Here is a 12,827-nt window from a genome sequence, read left to right on the forward strand (position 1 = left end):
GATGAAACATAAAGTAGACCATCTTCTACCATCCCATAATTCTTAAATTTTTCCAGGCTTTGAAAGAAATGCAGAAAAATGTTCTTTCTAAATATAAGTATCCATATATGTGTTCATTCATAACAGTATTCTTTACTTTTCTGAGTCATTAAATTATTTTTAAATTAACTACTTTAAATGTTACTTCCTAAGTAACATTATCATTTGGAAAGAACAGTACTAGGAATCACACTCAGGGCCATATGCATGCTCTACCACCAAGCTATATGCTCAGTTCCAATAGTACATCTAGAAGTAATGAGTCCTGAATTCAAAGGTAAGAAGAGATATGACCTATATATTTCACAAGCAGCAGTTTCTGATAATGTATGGTAATAATCTTCAGAAAGGAATATTTTCATTCTCTTCCAAAAGAAATCCTGCACTCATATTAACACGTTGTTCCATGTTCTAAAATTAGCCAAAGTTGTACAATAGAGTGAACACATTGAAATAAATCAGTTAATTTTATAATATATGAAGTATTAATTCAAAGAAAAGTGGTATACATCACAAAATACCAATAAACTCAATGTAGGAAAACATTCAAGGACTCCAGAATGAAAATCAGAAAATGTGGCTAGAAAAACCTAGAAGCTTGTGCAGCACTGTTTTCCACTGAGCTATTTTGTCTGCCTCCGACTCCTACTTTATATACAGAAGTAAAAGAAAACTAAAAGCATAGTGAGGTATAACAAAAACTCGGGCTGGAGAGATGGCTCAGAGGTTGAGAGCAGTGACTGTTCTTCCAGAGATCCTGAGTTCAGTTCCCAGCAACCACAGGTGGCTCTCACAACCATCTGTAATGAGTGTAGGAATACATGTAGACAGGACACTGTATACACAAATAATAAATACCTCTTTCTTTAAAAAAATAACAAAAATTCAATGAACTGTTCAGATGAAAAAGGAAAGTGCAAAGCATATAGATGTGAGGGATATCTTAGCATTATAAACTCTTGGAAATGTTTCATAACGTATTTTAAAGCTAAAACTATCCATAGCCCATTAACCAGTAATTCTACTCCTAAATGTATACCAATGTACAAAAATACTAGAACATTCACAGCATCACTTTCATAGAAGTCCCAAACTGAAAACAACCTCAATACTTGTTATTAGTAGGGAAAAAAAGACTATTCAGCGATATTAATAATCTATAAGAGTAATATCATAAATGTCTCTCCCAGAACATTAAACAGGAGCCAAAAAACAAAACAGAACGGGTTTTTCAGTCCCTTTATATCAAGCAGAAAAATAGAGAAAATTATACATTTAGAAGTCAGAATAAAATTAACCTTCAGAATGCACTTGTTTATAAGTGAAGATGAGTATAAAAAGTGGGTTTTCTGAGATGCTGGTAATTTCGATTTCTCAGTTTAGATGTGAATAAATTGAGGTGTTCAGTTTAAGTATTGAGCTACCTAGTAATATATCATATTATGTATATCATATCTCAAAATAAGCACACACACATTCACTGAGGGCCATGTGCTAGCTTCCTAGTCTAAAATATGTATGTCTTCAGGGAACAGGAATCAAGAAGACCCTAGAAAATGGCTATGTCCCAGCTAATCATCCTACACTACTTTAAGTCAGAAACACAAACAGACTGCTCCAAATGATTTCCGGCTTCCTCATTTAAATATGAATTAATCTGACTTAAAGGTAAGACAAATGCTGTGGGATGTCTTTCTGTATGCTGTGAATATGTGTTGCTCTGACTGGATGAAAAATGAAGCTACATTGGCCTACGGCAGGGTAGGATAAGGTTAGGCAGGACATTCAAACTAAGGATAAGACAATGAGTCAAGGAGATGCCAACCTGCTGCTGAAGGAGCAACAAGACGCCAGCTGACCAGTAATGCCACGGCCACATGGCAACATACAGATGAATAAAAATAGGTTAAGTTCTAAGAGCTCACTAAGAAAAAGTCTGACCCATAGGCCGTAAAATTTACAATTAATATTAAGCTTCTGAGTAATTTTATAAGCGGCTGTGGGACCGTGGATCCAGACAGAACTGGAGAAACTTACGGCTACACACAAACATTCACCATTCAACAGAAAACAATCAGAATATTTAAAATATGAACAATCATTTCCAAACAGTATCAAAAAAACTGGTTGTCTAAGACAGAGCGCCTGTGTGGCCTGCACAGGTGTCTCCATGACAGGTAAGGTGACCTGCTGACATCCCACGCACCCTAAGTCAGAAGCTCATTTTTTAGTAAAAGGGGGGACCTGTAGGGCCCTGGCCCCCCATTTTGGGTAACTGTTGCATTGCTTGCTGACTTGACCTTGATATCCTCCCTATGCTAATTCTCTACGAGATTCCACCCTCCTGAATGCTTAAGGGAAGCTCCTTGTCTGTGTATCCTGCATATTGGGTGTTAACAGCATAGATGCAAGATTGTAAAACATCGGAAGTGGAACTTCTGGGGTTCTCCCATTGTGCTATAAGCCTGTATTTAAGACCTCCTCCCTCCTTCAATAAACGAGCGAGTGGGGTGGGGGAGGCCTGGCAGTAATGGTGCATTGGTGCATGCCTTTAATCCTAGCACTCAGGAGGCAGAGGCAGATGGATCTCTGTGAGTTCGAGGAAAAGCTCCAAAGCTACACAGAGAAACCCTGTCTCGGTGTGTGTGTGTGGGGGGGGGGGGGGGAGGAATGGACACCAAAAAAGTATTTAAAAAAAAAAAAGGGAAAGAAATGGGGGACTGGGGATGCAGCTCAGTGGTGGAGAACTTAGGGAGCACAAGAGGCCCTGGGTTTGATGGCTAGCACTGTTGTTTTTGTTGTGTGTGTGTTTTTTTTTTCAATGAGAATTTTTTTTAATTTTGTTTTTCTCTCCACTATCACGTCTTTGCAAAATTATCGTAAGGCTTAATTTAGGAGACAGCCTTTCTTCAATCTGAAACTGAGTGATAGCTTCACTGGTAAGGGAGGGGAAACCTACTGTTCAGTAGCTAATTATCTCAAAGGCAAAAGAAAAGATGCTCCCAAGTCATGCTGTGATAGAGTTCCAAACAAAAAAGCTTTTATTAAGATACACATAGATGAGTACTCAAGTGAGCACTCTATCATAATTTCACTGACGTTTTTTGAAGGTACTGCTACTATTGTGTTAACATGTCTCTCTATATATTAAAAAAGTATGAATGTGCCGGGCGGTGGTGGCGCATGCCTTTAATCCCAGCACTTGGGAGGCAGAGCCAGGCGGATCTCTCTGAGTTCGAGGCCAGCCTGGGCAACCAAGTGAGTTTCAGGACAGGCACCAAAGCTACACAGAGAAATCCTGTCTCGAAAAACCAAAAAATATGAATGATAATTGTAATATACCATCTCACCTCAAATTCATTAGAGATATAATTAACAAAGGATGATGGACTATCAATGAGATCTGAACAAAAAATAATGTGCAATTTCTAATTCCTAATTTCTAATGACCTTTTTCAGAAACAAATTCATTCTCAGTCCATCTAAACTGTGATTGATCGAGACACTAAACACCTCTCTTTTGTAAATGGTGGCACATTCTTGAGATCTAAGGACAAAAACCAAACATCTAACGACATCAGAGTAGAAGAGGTGGACCTTCAAATAGCTGCTCAAGGGCCAGGAGCAGGGAGCATACACCAACATATTTTTCTTAAAGGCTTTCATTTCTTTTCTTTCGGCCTTTCTAAAGTTGGTTTTTCAGTTCAGTTTTGTCTTACATACAAACTATTCCAGGCATTCTGCTTACCGCCTCTCTTGGAAAAGCCTCTGTTCCGAGTTGGATTGTCTTCACAGTCATTATTAGACTCTTGAATAGAAACATAACATGTGAACAGCATCAAAGGAACTCTAATGGCATAAGAGCTAAAGAACAGAATATAACTTAATAGGAATATTTTTCAAGCTGAAATATAAACGTTGCAATTCTTAAAATAATTTTACTAGAAACATAAAACATTGCTCAAGGTAAATTCCCTAAACAGAATGTCCATGTATATCAATATTTAATGTTAAGTATATGATTGAGCATGGACTATTTGCTCACTGTTGTGCTAGACAAAAAAATACAAAAAGAAAAACTTAAGTAATCATATGGCTCGAAAAGAATTCATGAGCTACTAGAGACACAAGACTGCTCTATTTAAAATGCCAACATTTCCTTTTCTGTAACTACTATTTTTAATAACGCTAGACAGTGGTACTTTCTTAAATCCATGCAAACTTTTCTTCATTTTTCCCTAATTAAGTCACTCAATTACTCAATGGCTTTTCTGTTTTAATGAGAGTGCCAGCACACTTCCAAGACTTTCTCTAAAACGGCGGTGAAGGTCATCCAAGTGAGCCAGGTGAAAATAAATGCTCAAGCTCCATTCTCAGAGTTTATTCTCCAAGTGCAGAGTGACAAGGAATAAGCAAAATTTCAAACTTTCTTTAAGTTTTATGTTATTGGGGCTGGAGAGATGGCTCAGAGGTTAAGAGCACTGACTGTTCTTCCAGAGGTCCTAAGTTCAATACCCAGCACCCACATGGTAGATCACAACCATCTGTAATGAGATCTGGCGCCCTCTTCTGTATACATAATAAATAAATAAATCTCTGAAAGTTTTATGTTACTAATAGAACACTAAGCTCTTCAAATTATAGCAAAGGCATAATTAGAGATAGTTTCAAGGTATCTTTTACATGTCATTAAGGTCCAGTATTCAAGAACTTTAAACAAATGGCAATGATGTCAAGGGACCAAACAGCTTACAGGTGATCTAAACTCGTGCACAAAAGTACTGCTTAGTAAATGTTTTGTTTTTTGTTTTTTTGGAAGCTAAGGATCGAACCCAGGGCCTTGTGCTTCCTAGGCAAGCGCTCTACCACTGAGCTAAATCCCCAACCCCTTGTTTCATTTTTTAAAAGATTTATTTTATATATACATGAGAGCTCTATCTGCATATCAATCATATCTACACTACGCCTGCACACCAGAAGAGGGTATCTGATCTCACTACAGATGGTTGTGAGCCACCATGTGGGTGCTGGGAATTGAACTCAGGCCCTCTGGAAGTCTAGCCAGTGCTCTTAACCTCCGAGCCATTCCTCCAGCCCCCTTGTTTTATATTTTTTAAATAAGATCCTGATTCCTAGCTGAAGGCCCCTCTTTGACTATTTGTGTGTGTGTGTGTGTGTGTGTGTGTGTGTGTGTGTGTGTGTGTGTGTGTGTGTGTGTGTTTCAAGATGAAGTTTCTCTGTGTAACAGTCCTGGCTGTCTTGGAACTTGACTTTTAGACCAGGCTGGCCTGAACTCACAGAGATCCACCTGCCTCTGCCTCCGGAGTGCTGGGATTAAGGCGTGCGCCACCACCGCCCAGCAAGCATATATTCTTAGAGTCATCTAGCACAACTTTCTCGAAAAGAAGATTTAAGAAAGATTTTTGGAAAAGGAAGGGCTTTTAGAAAGAAGACTGACTTTGAGATAATGAGGTGAGAGCTAACATATCTGTCTTTGAGAAAATTATCCTGTAGATCACTTTAGGACCTGGCAAAAAGGAAGGGGTCCTATATTCTCTTTCGTCCATTAATCCCCTAAAACAACCTGTATTAGTTTGGTCACTCTAAGAAGTGACCAAAATAGAATAATTAGGAGAACTTGGAGAAAAATCAATTTTCTAACTTCTTGTGAATCTAGCCATTTAGAAATAAATTTACAATAGGAAGGGATCTTTGTGGATATAGAAGATAAAGCCAAGAATAAATGAAAATTAAATCAAATTAAATAATTATAACCTATTAATTGCATGGTATAAAATGATGCCATGTATAGCTTATGCACCTGGCACTGTTCTAAATGGATAATTCATTACTACATTCCTTCCTTTCTGCCTTCCTTCTTGTCTGTCAGAAACAGAGTCTTACTACATTTGCCAGGATGGTCTTCAACTCCTGAGCACAAGTGATAGTCCTATCTTTTTGTATTGTTCTGCTGCGTTGTGTTATGTTTTTTAAGGCAGGGTCTCTCTTTGTAGCCCTAACTGTCCTGAAACTCTCTCTGTGAACCAGGTTGACCTTGAATGCACAGATATCCACCTGCCTCTGCCTCCTAGAAGCTGAGATTAAAGGGAGGAACCACTATGCCTGGCCCGATATTCCTATTAGTATCCCCAGAGATGGGCCCAGAGGTTCAGGCAATCACACCCAGTTTTGTTTTGCTAAATTAACTTTAACCCTCACAAAAACTGTGTTCAATGGCTATACTCCTCATCTTATAAACAGAACATTGTTTTTTTTAAAAAAAAGTTAAATAACATTTTTTAAGACAATACAACTACTAGGATGGTCTGGGTTTCAAATTTCAGGCACCCAACTTCAAAATCTCCAGTCCTTATCATTACACTATACCAAGCCGGGCAAAGACTCACAAAACACTCCATGTGTTGCAAACAAAAGTGCTATGGTGATTTTCAACCCATTCCTAGATTGCCCACAAGTGTGAGTCTGAAAGAATTTGATCTGTATGTGTCATTTTTCTTCTTTGGGGTTTACTAACAATGACGTCAGAGATAGACAAAAGGAAAAGCCATTTTGGAGAAAAGCTCTCTTTAGCATAATGAGAACTTGATTTATGCTCTGCTGTTATTGGACCCACAATTGCTAGAAAGGATTCAAATGATAAAAGTGGAAAATTTGTGGTTAGATAGAAATAATCTTGATTATTACAGTGGTTAAGTTTCATTGTCAACTTGACTGGATGTGGAACCATGTCAGAACACAACTCTAGGCATGTCTGTGAGGATGCTTCCAGAGAGTCTGAAAAGATGAAGAGGATCCACCCCAGGTGTGGTTATCACTACCCATGACTAGAGTTCTGCTGAAGAAAAAGAAAGGGTGAGCTGGGCATCACCAGCACCCTTTCTCTGCTTCCTCACTGTGTGTACAGCAGAAGCAGCCAGTCCACACTCCCACTGCCATGCCTTCCCACCACCACCACCACCATTATTACTCACTTCTTACAACAAGGTGCTTTGGTCACAGAAATGAGAAAACACAACTAATACATCTAGTACCTAAGTTAAAATTAGATTAAAACTAAAGTACTCAAAAGTAAAGGCATTTTTAAGTGACTTTTTCCCTCATGAATACTAACTCTATGTTATATGCTTTCTTTTTAGTGGGGCAGGGTTAAAAACAATGGTTACAAGAAACTGTCTTATTTCATATACTACAGTCAAATCTAAAGCAGGTATGGTGGCTCATATCTAAAGTTCCAGCACTGCACTCAGGAAGCTGAGTCAAGAGGACTGCCACAGTTTAAGGCCAACCTGGGCTACAGGGTAAGTCCATGTCTCAAAAGCAACAATTACCCAATCTCAATTTTTTGTTTGTTTTTTCGAGACAGGGTTTCTCTGTGCAGTTTTGGAGCCTGTCCTGGATCTCACTCTGTAGACCAGGCTGGCCTTGAACTCACAAAGATCCGCCTGCCTCTGCCTCCGGAGTGCTGGGATTAAAGATGTGCAGCCGGCTCCCAATCTCAATTTTTAAAGACTTTTAGTGATTGTGTCTAGTCGTGGTTTTGACTTTGGGAATCAAAGCATATGATAAAATAAGCTCCCCACCCCATTCTCTTTGCTCCAGTCTAGGAGATGGAACCCAGGGTCTTGTGCCTGTAAGACTAACACTAAACTCCATTCCAAGGTCAAACCTCAAGTATCTAATGATGAAAGAAATGACATTTATTAAATATTTACCACAAATGTTAGTATTGTGCTTTGTTCTTTTACTAACAGCCTAAATAGCACATAAAATGGATGGCCTCCAGTCTACAAGAGTAATAAATATAGGCTTAGAGTGATTAATTTGTTTTAATATCAGTCAACTAGCAAGTAACCAGGGCCAAGAAGTGAGTAAGCTCTGGAACCCAATGTCATAAAGATTCCACAGGTCAATGGTTTTCAAACAAAAGGCACATTAGAATCACCAGAGATGCTCTTTATATATAAGACCCCACACAAACCTTATCAATCAGACTTGAGAAAGCTTTGCTGACTTTTTAATAACATTATTCCATTTCTCCAGAGTATTAATACCGCAGACATGGCTTTACTTTGACCAGAGACTCACATTTCAGCTATCTTCCTCTTACACTTCCTGGAGTGTAAACAGCTCCGTACTTACACTGGGGTGAGGATTTTTTTTTTCAAGGAGGGGTCTCACTATGAAGCATTGCTGTCCTGCAAATCACTCTGCAGACCATGCTAGCTTGGACATACAGAGACCCACCTGCCTCTGCCTCCCAAATGCTGGGATTAAAGGTGTGAGCTACACATGGCTTAAATTTTATTTTCATGAAATTTACTTTACACACAGGCACACAAGGAGGTCAGAGAGTGTGGTGGTATTGTGTTCCCCACAATATTGTGCACCCTAATAAATTTATCTGGGGTCAGAGAACAGACAGCCACTAGAACAGAGCCAGAAATGGTGGCTAGAAAATGGGTCTGAACAAGCCATAGCAGAAGTTGGGCAGTGGTGGTACACACCTTTAATCCCAGCACTTGGGAGGCAGAGCTAGGCAGATCTCTGTGTGTTCAAGGATACAGCCATCATGGAGACACACACCTTTAACCCCAGGGAGTGATGGCAGAAAGAGAAAGATATATAAGGCGTGAAGACCAGAGCAAGGTTAAGCATTTGGCTGGTTAAGCTTTTAGGCTTTGGAGCACAGTTCAGCTGAGATCAATTTGGATGAGGACTCAGAAGCTTGCAGTCTGAGGAAATAAGACCAGCTGAGGAACTGGCAAGGTCTTCCAGCATTCACCCCAATACCTGGCCTCATGTTTGTTTTTATTACTAAGTACCATTAAGTATTCCTGTTACAAGAGAGCAATCTTCAGGAATCAGCTGTCCTCCCTCCACCTGGAGGTCCTGTGGTCCTGGAAATTAAACTCAGATCACCAGGCTTAGTGGCAACTACATTTACCCTAGAGTGGACTTTTAACTCTTGACTTAACTTTTTCTATTACCTGTACCTTTTTGTACAGATGGAACAATTTTCAATGGTTGTACTTTATTAATATAACTAAGGCAAGTGGCAGAGTACCAAATTAAAGATGCCTGATTTCTTTATCTACATCCTTGCCTAAGGTCCCTATAGCTGCTTCATAAAACTGAGCATAACATAACACTGGCCCTGAGTAAAATTGCCAATCTGAATCTTTCTAGCCTGTTTCTAACATTGTAGTTTTTATTTTTATTTTTATTTTTATTTTTTTTTTCGAGACAGGGTTTCCCTGTGTAGCTTTGCGCCTTTTTCCTGGAACTCACTTGGTAGTCCAGGCTGGCCTCGAACTCACAGAGATCCGCCTGGCTCTGCCTCCCGAGTGCTGGGATTAAAGGTGTGCTGGAAAGTCATTGTAGTTTTTAAAGTTGCCCCAAAAACACAACTTACCTTTCCAGAAACCAGAGCTATCACCTTCTTCAAACTTGTTATTTAAAAAACCTATACAAAATATAAAAGGAAACTTCAAATTTCTGAAAAAATTTTATTTTACTTCTACGTTTTTTGTTTTTTTTTTTTAAAGTTTCTTAGAATTGGAGAGATGGCTCAGCAGTTAAGAGTTCTACAGTTCTATCAGAGGGCAAGGGCTCAGATGAAGCACTCAGCAGATGGCTTACAAATGCCTGTAGTTCCAGCTCCAAGAGATCGGGTGCCCACTTCTAGCCTCCATGGCATGTGTACAGAAACATACAGACCATGCATATACACATAAAATCTGTTTTAAAAGTATTTCTGGGACAGCTAGTTATGATGACATTCAAAATGAGATAAATTTATAGAACTACATATATAGATACAGGATGAGAACTAATTCAAATTATACTCAAGTTTCTGCTTCATCAAGTTATTGGCTCTATTCTTTTAAGTTTAAAAGACATTTCAGTAAATTTTATATTATCTCAAATACCCTATATTCCTCTATATATACAAAGGCAAGACAACAATATGTATCATTATAACCTTATTTACTTTCTATTCACAATATCAAAAAAATTGGGGCTGAGGAAATGGCTCACTGATAAAGTGCCTGCCATGTAAGCATGAGGGCTTGAGTTCAATTCCCAGCACCACTCTGAAAAAGCACTGAAATGAACATGGAAAAGGAAGTGAAAAAACTCAATAGTGTGTGCCTCTAATTCCTGCACTGAGGAAGCAACACCAGAGGATCCTTGGGGCTTGCTGGCCAGGCAGTCTAGCCAGATCAGTGAGCTCTGGGTTCAGTGAGAGATCTGTCTCCAAAATGCTGACTCTTAACAAAATGGTCTTTAGTGTAAAAATACTCAAGGAGCTAGGTATGGTGATGCATGCCTGTAGCCCTAGCTATTCAGAAGCTGGTTATAGAGTATCACTTGAGTGAATGAGTTAGATGCCTACCTGGACAGCATAGTGAGACACCCTAGCCTGTCCTACTCTCTCTCACACACAGAAAAGATACGTGGGGATACATACCTTAAAATTAAATGTCAATATGAATACCTATCAACCATAGTCCTAACTACATTATAAAGTACTCAGTTGCAATTAAGCTTCTTTAATATAAGAACTAACCAATTATTTATACAGTTGTTCAATTTATACACATGATATATACATGTTATCTCAAGTCATTTAACATCCCCAGATTTAACCAAATTTAAGGGGCCCCCAGCAATAAAATGCCATGGAAATTTAATATATAATTCTCATATAAAAGCAAGTACCCAATAGTTTCACTGTATAACTAACCAAAAAAAATTTTTTAGCAGATACTTCTTTTCAAAAGACAGATGCAATCCCTAAAAAAGAATATTATTTCTACAAAACCCCTAAGGTTTAAATGATTACTGTCACGTAAATATTTGCAATCATCAAGTTTGCTTGAGAAGATGACTACCCACCACTCTCAAGTGCTGCTTGCTCCTCTCATTCCTGTCCTAAGGACGAGTAAAAGATTGGGAAGCCCCCCCCCCCTACATTACTGCTCTTCCTTTGCCCAGCCACAGATGAGCACACAGGCTCTCCTACTGAAGTACAAACAAGTCTCCCCAGGGAACTGAGTAGTAAAGGAGGAAAGAAGTGTGGCTCCTGTAGAGTGAATCAATGATACCAAAGCAAGAGGAAAGGCAAAATGGAGGACCAGCAAGATGGCCCAACAGTACGCTAAGAGTGCTTGCTGCAAAAGCCTGCTGAACTCAATTCAATCCCTGGGGTCCACATGGTGGAAGGAGAGAACAATGCCTGGAAGGGTTTTTGTCCTCCACACACACACCGCAGTCCACACGCGCCCACACATACACATACAAACAGTAATAATAAAACAAACCTTTTAAAAAGACAAGTAGAACACTGCATATACCCAAAGCAGCATAAACTGTGGCTTTTATACTATGCCTAAATGAAAATACTCTGTGATCCTCATCATTTCTAGCTTGCCACATACTTCATGTGTGTTTTATTTCCTAAAAAAAACACAACTGGAAACCTTGGAGTCAACTAAAATTTTGTTTGTAAAATATTATAAATAATTACCTCTGTTTCCAAAACCCTTTCCTCTTCCAAAGCTCCCAGCTGGAGGTGTGTTCTCTCTTTTACTAGACTCGCCAATATCTGAAAAAGTTTATAGTTAAACTTCTTGACATGCAAAGTTGTGTCATTAAAAAATAGGGATGAAAGGAATCTTTAGGGTTAGATGGCTTTACAGACAGTAAGAAAATAGAAAAGGGACTTGAAAATAAGTAATATACTTGCAAGTTATTTTTTAATTCTCAAGTTATGAGTCCAAAGTAAAAATCATAAATCTACTAGTGGTAAAATGTAAGGTCTATTCATTCTTTTACCTTTGATCAGGAATTCACTTTCTCTAGATTTTCTAGATACTGAATCCTCATCACCTCAACAACCTAGTCCACATGAAATCTTCACTACTTAAAATTTTGTACTATGTTTTAATTGTTCTATTATTTTTCTAATACTTTCATCACTTTCAAAGTTCCTACTGCAGAAACATTTTTTTACACCTTTATGTTCTGTGTGAGCATGCAGTTGAAGGTCAGAGGATGGACTGCATCCTTCCACCATGTGGGTTCTGAGAATCCAGCTCAGGCCGTCAGGCTTAGCAGAAAGTCCCTTGGGCTGAGCCACTTGCCAGGGTCCTACTTTCAGTCTCTTTTTGAGATGGATTCTGACAATGTAGCCCTGACTGGCCTTGAACTCACTAGGTAAACCAGGCTAGCTTCAAACTCAGAGATCCACCTGCTTTTGCTTCTCTGTGCTGGAATTAAGGGTATGTGACACCACACTTAGCTTTTTTGGTACGTGTGCGCATGTGCACATGTCATGGCACATAAGTGAAAGGTCACAAGATAGCTTTCACATCTCCTTCCAGTCTGGAACTGGGGAACTGAACTCAGGGCATCAGACTCATAGAGCAAATGAGTCATCTTGCCAAGTCACTAAAAAAACCCATTTCCACACCGGACATCTAGTATTTTGTTTCTTTCTACATGATATTCCTTTTGGCAAGGCATTCCCTGCTTTCCTGGTTTTTTTTCCCTATTGAAATTTTCACCCTTCAGAAGACCAATCACTCTGTGAAGTCTTTCCTAGCACTCTGACCATGTTCCATGTAGCATACTATTCTCTTCTTTGTAATGTTCCATGTGTTTCTCCACCACTAAGAACCAGCTAGCTTGGTAGGTAGGACACACTTGCAGTTCCAGCTACATAGGAGGCTGAGGCAGGAGAATCCTTTGATCCCAGGAGTTTG

At 39.1% G+C, this 12,827-nt stretch overlaps 1 protein-coding gene across 2 annotated transcripts in view; it reads right to left on the reverse strand.

The window, feature by feature from the left end:
• Ddx4 (DEAD-box helicase 4) overlaps positions 1 to 12,827 on the reverse strand; it is a 73,945-nt gene that overhangs the window by 31,636 nt on the left and 29,482 nt on the right. For both annotated transcript variants that reach the window (XM_036207421.1, XM_036207420.1), the window contains exons 5-7: positions 11,591 to 11,668; positions 9,473 to 9,523; positions 3,788 to 3,847 (exon numbers count right to left, since the gene is read on the reverse strand). In XM_036207421.1, the coding sequence (XP_036063314.1) occupies positions 3,788 to 3,847; positions 9,473 to 9,523; positions 11,591 to 11,668 (189 nt within the window). The remainder of the gene's footprint in view (positions 1 to 3,787; positions 3,848 to 9,472; positions 9,524 to 11,590; positions 11,669 to 12,827) is intronic.

Source organism: Onychomys torridus, chromosome 15 (assembly GCF_903995425.1).
Source record: "Onychomys torridus chromosome 15, mOncTor1.1, whole genome shotgun sequence".
NCBI lineage: Eukaryota > Metazoa > Chordata > Mammalia > Rodentia > Cricetidae > Onychomys > Onychomys torridus.